The sequence below is a fragment of the Stegastes partitus genome, unplaced genomic scaffold, assembly GCF_000690725.1.
Source record: "Stegastes partitus isolate 25-593 unplaced genomic scaffold, Stegastes_partitus-1.0.2 Scaffold675, whole genome shotgun sequence".
Lineage (NCBI taxonomy): Eukaryota > Metazoa > Chordata > Actinopteri > Pomacentridae > Stegastes > Stegastes partitus.
Genome location: NW_007578406.1, coordinates 288411 through 297538, shown reverse-complemented (window position 1 = coordinate 297538; position 9128 = coordinate 288411). Strand labels below are relative to the sequence as shown.

General features: G+C 42.9%; 1 protein-coding gene across 1 annotated transcript in view; it reads right to left on the bottom strand.

The window, feature by feature from the left end:
* The window catches only part of LOC103363633 (protein tyrosine phosphatase receptor type U), a 198886-nt gene that overhangs the window by 65377 nt on the left and 124381 nt on the right, over nucleotides 1-9128 (bottom strand). Inside the window, exons 5-7 of the mRNA XM_008290464.1 lie at nucleotides 8994-9109; nucleotides 5624-5795; nucleotides 3593-3886 (exon numbers count right to left, since the gene is read on the bottom strand). Of these exons, the coding sequence (XP_008288686.1) occupies nucleotides 3593-3886; nucleotides 5624-5795; nucleotides 8994-9109 (582 nt within the window). The remainder of the gene's footprint in view (nucleotides 1-3592; nucleotides 3887-5623; nucleotides 5796-8993; nucleotides 9110-9128) is intronic.

The window sequence follows — 9128 nt, the reverse complement described above, 5'->3', positions numbered from 1 at the left end:
TTAGAGACTTTGCTGATTTGACAGATGTTTGTTTTTTCCAAAAGGGTGAAACGTACTGAGTTGGACTGATTTGTGTTCTGACAGCTGATGCCAGCGAGCCTTTCCATACGACAGCATCAATTAATCATAAAGGAAGAATCTTATCTCAGAAAACTGCATCATGTCCATAATTTCAAAGGTGACTGACAATAACAGGTTTTATATCATACTTTTTTCTTGAACAGCATCAGCCCTGTGGAGCAGTCTAATCCCACTAAAACCAGACCTGCCACCACAAGTTCACCAACTGAATGTTCACTTTGCTCCAGACACCATTACTCATCATTACAGCAGCACTGCTGCAGACTGCTCTGTCCTTTCCAGCCGCCTGTTCCCAACCAATCCTGCCCCAAACCGACACTCCGCTTGATTAGGCTAATCAGACGGATTAGTCGGAGACAAAGGGAGTAAAGAAGAGATATGAAGGCCAGACAAGAAGAAGAGGAAGAGATGAATGCAGGAGAGTCCCTGTGGATCTGCTCATTTCATCTCATCCTCCTCATCTTTAACAGCTGCCTTAGTGAGCTGCCACTGAGGCCTGTCCTCCTGCCAGGAGCTACGACTTAGTGCCCACCCTCATACTAACCAGAACACATGGGATCTGGACTGTTGACACTTGCACATCGTAATGAGTTTCTCCAGGTGTTGAAATCTTGACATGTAACCTCTGATATTAAAACAATGATAATGCTTTGGAGCTTCATGGCAGTTTAATCTAATATAGTGGTACGATAAGTGTTTGGCTTAGCAAAAAAACAGAACATAGTAAACACCTGTCCTTATATATATATATATATATATATATATATATAGGATATCAGTGCCATACATGAAGAAAGCCTCTGAAAACAACAGTCTGGAGGACTCACTTTCAAAAAACGTCATGTGGTTGAACAGAGATTTTATCCAGAAGGACAAATTACATTTTTGGAATAAATAAATAAAGATAGCTTCGTCAAATAAAAATCTCGTTTAATTGTATGGCTATTTAATTAGGTTGACTGAGAAATCACATAACAGCTGGTTGACATGACAACAGGTGTAATGGAGGGCAGGTAATAGAAGTGCTGTCATTACTGCCCAAATGACTTCTCTGGAAAGTCACGTACAGCCGAACAGTATAAAGGATGCAGATGTGGTGACATGTGTGACTCCAAGATCAGCTGAATTCTGAGGGTTTTTTCTTTTGTTTATTGAGGGGATGTAGTGACTGAGGTGAACACTGACTTGTTTTAGCACTGACAGGACAATTCTAGTTTTCTATAACAGGAGTTTTTCATTTTAAGCATATTTAAGCTTTGGGACAAATAAACTGAAAGCAATATACACATATAAGCACTGGTTTCCAGTATGGTCATCTCATTTTCCTGCAAATAAAACTTTAATATATAGTGCTTTAATCAAGTGAAGGGTGGAAAGTATGAACACCGTCGTACAGAGCACATCTGCATTCAGGCCAACGTTGCCTACTTGCAGCCTTACAAAAAGCATGAAGACTGGTGGAAAAGCAAATGGGCACATCATTCACTTAGCATTTGAAGTGAGCCTCTGTGTGGCCGGCCATCCTCAACAATGGCCCCATGGGATTGAAATCCTCTGCACCAGTTAGGATGAAATGTCACACACAACGACTGTCCAAAAGAAGAGTCTCTCTGCAAAAGGAAATTGGTCTGTGTGACACATTAGGAAGACAAATTCATCCAGAGTTTGGTGTCACGGGGCCTCTGCTGTCTGCCGCTTTCTCCCCGGGGATAAAGTTTCAGATGTGAGCAATGCAAGTCGACAGGAGGTGGGTGAGTGGAAGACACTGACAGGAGCGGATCAAAGAGTTCGGCAAGTGACAGGGACGTCATGGCATCTAGTTGACAGTGTGGCGGGGTGTCGTTTTCACCCAGATGAGCAGCGCTGTGGCTAAAAACACAGATCTTAGGTAGTCTGAAGACCCTGCACTCTGCTTCATAACATGCAATAGAGAAGAAGAAGTTTAATTCTACACAAGCTCTTGAGCTAAATTGTTATTTACAGCTGGGCCTAGACCAGCTCTTAGCCCAGGGGTGTGGTGATTCAACTGTGAATCTTCACACATTATCTGTTGTTTTTCACAGAACTCCAGCAATACTCGTCTTGCATGTAAATGAGTGCAGATGTAAGTATAATTTGATTCTTAGATAAATATGTGTTTTCATTGCAGGTGAGCCTGGGATGAATAGAAGGCATCAGACACCTTCCATGCTGCAGTGACAACATGCACAGCTTTTGTTCTCAGTAGCTGCAGGCGAGCTACAAGTTGTTTCATGATGTATCGTAGCAGTCTGATGCAGCTCAGACACTGGATAAACCTAAAAGCACTGAAGCACGGGGCAGACACTGAAAACTGTTTTCTGTATCTGTTAATGCAGAACTAACCAACTGCTCTTCTGTTTGGTGATTTTGTTGATGCTGGAAAAGTCACAGTAACTCAACAAAGGTCATGTGTAGTTAACAGCTGATCCTCGTTATAGTATTGGAGTTTTATTGGCTCACGGTGATGATGCTCACATGATGATGCTGACATGATGATGGTCACATGATGATGCTCACATGATGATGCTCACATGATGATGCTGAGCAGGTGGAACGTTTACCATGAACTCACATCAGTTTAGCTTTTTGGTAACATTTGCTAACAATTGCTATTTACCGCCTCATACAAATATGTACGTGTAGATCCTCAGTAATCCAGGTGAAGGTAATCCTCAGAGCTTCAGTAGAAATCAGCTGGACTTCTCTTTAAGGTCCCTGAAGATGTTTCACCTCCCATCCAGGGAAGCTGAACTGAAGAAGCCTCGTACATGAGAGGTGGAATGTCTTCCAGAACCTTCAAGAGAGATCCAGTTCATGTGTACTGAAGCTCCTCGGATCACTTCATACAAAGTCTGGCCATTTATTTTCCAGGTATTGACTTGCTGTAGTCCTTGAGTGGTGGAGACGTCACCATTTAGCCTGTTTCATTTCATATTTCTTTATATTCTGTCAGATGTTCACTGTGAGAACTCCTGCTGGTTTAGCTACTAGCAACCTTCTTTGTGGTCTTGGATTTACAATATTATACATATATATAATATTAGATTGTTTTTTATAGTTCCAGCTTCTCAAAACTTGGAAAATTATGCTTTTCTCTGTTTTGTCTAATTGTGAATTCAACCTCTTGTGGTAGTGAACTACTGATCAGCTAAAACCAGACGTTTAAAGGTGTCACTTTGGGTCTTGAGAAACTGCCAGAGATTTCTTTCTAACACTCAATTAACTGTTTAGTCCAAAACCCTCTCGACGAAACAGGCATCAACAATACACATAATCATAAATGTAATCCCTGATTAGATCTTCATGTCCCTTTAGCAGATTTAACAGCTTGGTGTGGATAAAAATAAGACTGAATGCTTCCTAATATGAGGTTCATCTCGCCCACCTTCTTCACTCAGGTTTAAGCCCCGCCCACTGAGTTTATCCCAATCAACAGGATGGATTGTGGTTGCTAGAGCAGCTCTGCCCCTGTGTGTCAGCTCTGACTGACCTGCACACTTGGTCCTGCTGATCAGTGGAGGTCCAGGAGCTCCGGTGCCTCCCTCTCCAGGCCGGGTGAGCAGGACACTGATGCGGTACTCTGTGTCCGGCTCCAAGTGCCAAACCTTGTAGGTAAGTGAGCCCACACCATGTGTTTCTGTCCACGTGGACTGGCTGGCCCTGTACTGGATTTCCCGACGAATGACTGGTCCATCGCCCACAATCGAGTTGGTGTTGAGCTGGATGATCAGATAGGTGGGACCTGCCCGCAGGAGCTGAGGGGGTGCGATCGGTGTTGGCGGCACTGCAACAGAAAAGTTTGTGTCATCTGGTGTGAGCTCACTGAACAAAAATCTCATCATCTGCTATGCTGATAAAAGTACACAATCCTGAGTCTTATGTGTTGTATGTATGATCCTTTTACAGTAAACTTTCTGTTGTAGTTTGGAAGTGATCCTGGAAACAGCAGCAAAACATAAAAGGAACTCCGTCCTTGAAAACAGTGATGGAAACCAGTTGCCATTTTCAGCTGGAAAGAACCAAGTCATGCGAGCAAAGGAGAAGTAAAGGATTTCTGTCATGGATTTTCTCTTTTTTGTTTTACACTTTCAATAACATTATTTCTGCTCTGCTAGAGCACTGAGTCATAAAAATCTTTTAATCACATCAGGACTGTGAGACAAAGAGAGCCAGAGTGTGTGAGAAAGTCTTGAACGCTGAAAAATCTTAATTTTCACTCGAATGACACTGAATAAGAGCTTATTTGCATGAATAATTACATAACTAATTCTGTCCTCTGCACATAAAAACGTCCAGCCATGATGGATAATATGACCCTCATCAACTAGACGAACATCAGATTAATTCATCACATGATGCTGTGGCTGAGGGACTGTGTGCATGGGCGGAGGTTTGCTGATTGATATATTGATCAGTGACTACACCTGCCTACAGAGTTTTTTATTACATGATTTAGTGAGTCATGAAGCAAGAAAGACTGTTTCAAATAAATAATTCTGCAGCTTCTTTGCTTTCTTGTAGAGAGCATGATGTTGATGTCATTTCTGTTCCACGTGGCTCTAAAGTGGAAAAATAAAATCCTGACACATCAAAAGCTCACTTATTAACCTCTACTTAATCCACTAAGAAAGAGAAAATAATATTGACAGCTGGAAGTTTTATGTTGGAATTATTTCTTTACATTTTAATCAGCAGCCAGGAACTTCTGTACAGCTGCAAGAACTGTTTGTTTTATAGATATTTGAGAACATCAATGCAGAAAACTGCTTCAGTGGCATCAGACACATTCTTCTAATATCTGCATAACTTTAAATGAAAAATATGTGAGTCGATGCCAATTTGAAGTTCACATTCTCTCCAACACCGATCAGAAGCAGTCTGGGACTAATAAATACCTGAAATGTTAAACTTTTCACTGGACATAAAATAATACAAGGCTGCGTGGTGGATCAGTGGTTAGTACCATCGCCTCACAGCTACAAGATCCCTGGTTCACGTCATGGGAAGGACACCTGGGTTCTCTCCGGGTTCTCCGGCTTCCTCCCACAGTCCAGAAACATGTTGAGGTTAATTGGTGATTGTAAATTGTCCGTAGGTGTGAATGTGAGTGTGCTTGGTTGTCTGTCTCTAAGTGTAGGGATTATTCTTCCCTCCTTCTTCCATCCTGCTGTCTGTCTGCTTCTGTCTCCAACCTTAGAGTCTCTGGACTCCGTTTCAAATAAACATGATAGCGCATCAAACTGAAATGACCTGCGACCACGCAGCAGTCCAACATTGCATTGGATGCACTCATGGAAGCAAAGTGCTGTGTGTAATCAGGTCAGCGAGCATATGCGACCGGTTCCTGTTCAGTCCATAAAATGGACATTTCAGGTGTCTCATTTTGTGTTTCGTCTGGTCAGGCTCAAAAGCAAATGCTTCAAACAAGTCATGTATAAACCCCATTACTTGAAGAGCTCACTTTTATACACACTGTTCAGTGCGACTTTCAGACAGACATGAAGCTGTTAACATAGTTTACCTCTGACAATGAGTTCTCCGAAGTTGGAGACAGCAGCACCTCTGGGGGACGAGGTGATGCACCGGTACAGGTCCTGCTCTCCACGCTGCGCCTCCACCTGGAAAGTCGCCATCAGCCGCTTGTGGCTGAGCCGAGACAGCAGGGACGTGTCCAGCACCACACCGCTTCTCCGCTGACAGCCAGACAAAGACCACACAGAGAGAAATCAGCTATGAACACACAACCCAACCACATGTGTTTACCTGAAGCCTGTCCAGGTGATTAAAAATGGGTGGCAGGCTGAGAAGCAGACAGGAAGAAAAAGGAGGGTTGGAATTAGCTCCATGGGAGGGCAAGATAATAAATACGTGATAAATGTCACCGTGAACAATAGTGTGTTTGCTGGTGACACGGGCCTCCCGGGTCGGTGTTTCCAGCACCGGGGCTCAGGCTGACATCTCCTCATCTCTTGCTCTGCTAATGTGTCAGCGCTCCAGGCACGCCGGCAATTGGCTCAACCAGTGGAACACAAAATCAGAGGGCAGCACTTGGAATGAGCTGCTGCAGGTACAATATATGCAGCTCTCTTACAGAATAAGCAGATTATTATGTAAGCTGTTGCTGCTCACGCTTTCCACAAGTAAGTGGGTTTGACACTCACATGTTTGAACTGGTTTACTGGGATGGGGGGTGAGAAATGCACTGCTGCTAGAAAATATGAATTACATGTAGAGTGGGTGAGCTTCCTAAAGCTCCAGATTACAGCTTATTTTAAGTTTTGGTATCAATATAATCACTGGACCATTTAATCCTCCAAAAGCTTTCAAATTTGTTACCTACTTTTTTGTTTTCTGCACTTTTTGCGATGGTTAGAAGTGACTTTTCAGTGTGCACGATTTTGATGTTTTTAACATTAACTTTAAAGTCCACCTGGAGGCTTTAAAAGCAAATAAATGAGTCTGTTTGCCAAGTGTGCTGCCAGTCCCCCTGTCTGGCAACAGGCCCTGCATAATATCTTCATCATGAGTTAGTCCAGGAACTAGCTCAGGTTTGGACTCAGAACGTGTTACAGTTAAAACATCTAAACAGCATCTGAGGCTGCTGTCTGCAGCTCAGGGCTGGAGGACAGCATCACAAAATGATGGTTAATGATTAAGAAACATTATACTAACAATTAGTTTGGACTAGCTAAACAGAAGAAGGAACCAAGTAAAGCAGCTCCAGACTGGACCTCCACAGCACCAGGGAGATCAAAGAGAAAGCAGCAATTAGCAGACTCAGTGCTGATGATCAAACAGGCCCTGAACAACAAATGGAGGAACAGAAGGTGCTAATGCTTTGTGATATATCTCTACCAGTTTTTTTTTCTTCTAAATGAGAAAAGTAGGGAGGAGTTGAAGCGAGTGTTGACTTAGGCTGAGAAGTTCACTGCAGCATACTGTCAAATTACACAAGACAAGCCTTGTATTGTTTGTTTGTGTTTTCATGTGTGTGTGTGTGTGTGTGTGTGTGTGTGTGTGTGTAGCTCTGTCAACAAATTCGCAAACTCTGAAACTGATGGAAAAAAAAAAAAGGCTCTTTCAGATGCCGATGATCTTCAAAGGCGTCAATTCAGAAGAAGAGAGAGGGGAGGGTGTGAAATAAAATCGTGTGGAAACACAAGGGATGGATCACCAACGATACTGAGATCTCATTTGCAAAGCGCCTTCTCCTGCTGCCATCATTTCAAAAGCACTTAGATGTGCAGGCTTCAAGGCCAGACGAAGAGTGGAAGCATTCAGGGATGGATTTTTGAAGACTAATATTAGCTCATATACAAACTAGGAAAATTGAAACTATTTTCAGTTGAAGCATGAGAGCGATGACTTCAGGGGCTTTAGTGAACTAAATGCCATCACAATCAAAAAACTACAAAAGCAGAGGTGCAAACTTAATCATCTTAGAAACCCTCAAATGACTCATTTCCCGCAACAACAAAACCATTAAAAGACAAACTCAAAGTCACAAACTTACTGAATTATTTAACAGGACTACACTATCACTGCTGGTGTTATGCTACTGGTTAAAATGGTTTCTACTGGTGCCCACTAAGCGTGAGGTCAGAGGAGGAGATGGAGGTTGCCTCCCTAAAGCTGGAGAACTTGTAGGAGACACATGTTGTGTCAAAACACTGGATCCTGCATTGCAAAAGGTTAAAGACATCAAACAAATGTCTGGGATCTATCTGACAGTAATTTGATTCTCATACTTAATGTTTTAGATGTGAGAAAAACTTTGAACCAAATGGTTATGATGAGACGACTGGGTCTGAGCATCTCCAGAACAAAGACAACCTTCTCAGGATTAGACCTTCTTCAAGGGTGTTCAACGAGGTGGTGAATAAGTGACATGGTGTGGGTATCTATATCTTATTACTCTGTAAAAACATGGCTGACATTTTATATTACTGACCAGTTTTAATTATATTACGGCTTAAAATGATTTTTGATTGGTGGGACTTAGATGGAGTCAGGTGCTGCCGAAGCAGTTCTGGCCAAAAGCACCAGACTGATCCTAAAAACCGCTCTTCAGGAAACATATGAGTGACTTTACAGAGGGTTTTGTCAAGGTGCTGCCGTTGCTTTATAACAGATTCACTCCCACTGCATTCTGTCCTTATGATGGGTTTCAACATGATGGGAGATGATGCAGGAGCAGCTTCTGTTTCCTGGAACAATTTATCTCTTCATTAACACAGAACTGTGATACGTGCTATGTTAGTCGTATCACACTGCCAGCCAGTTCATTTCTTTAAAAGCTCCAGGGCATCCTGTCAGCTGGTGGACAGGAACAACCCAGGATGTCCAGGCTGAGTTGGTAAGACTGGAGGTAGAACCTGGTTATGATAACTGTCCCTGCTCCAAAACAGATCATCAGAGCATGCACTCATTCAAAGTATGCTTTGGATTACCAAAACGTTGTTGTGTTCAAAAGCAGTCCAGTGAGCAGCATTAACAGGATTTAACCTGCATTAAATGATGCTCACTAGTAGCTCAGTGTTTCTCCACACTGGATGGATGGTGGATCATGTTAACTGAGGACAGGAATATTCCCCCAACGGGTTTAGACTCAGTCACACTATGAAAACGCTCAAATAAAGAGCAGCTGAAGAAGACTTTAAGAGCAGTCTGGCCAGCAGTCGTGCATGTAAATGTAACCACTGTTTCTGGATAAGACTGTCAGCTAAATGCCAGACATGTAAAATGTCTTTCTCTTTGTCCTCTGTGGTGCTTTTCTTCTCCTTCCTACTGCCTCCAATCCCATTCTATTATCTGTGTGCAGAGATGTGGGCTTGACTGTTGGAGCAAAGATAATAAATAAAAAGAAAACAGCCTCACGCACACGCTCTCACCTCCAGTAAGAAGGGCTCAACCTCAGAAACTTTGCCCGTGGCGACACACTGGAACGAGGCGTTCTGCCCGGCATTCACCTCCACATCACCCAGCCGAGAGAAATGAGGCACCTTGTCTGTGGAGGAACACACACA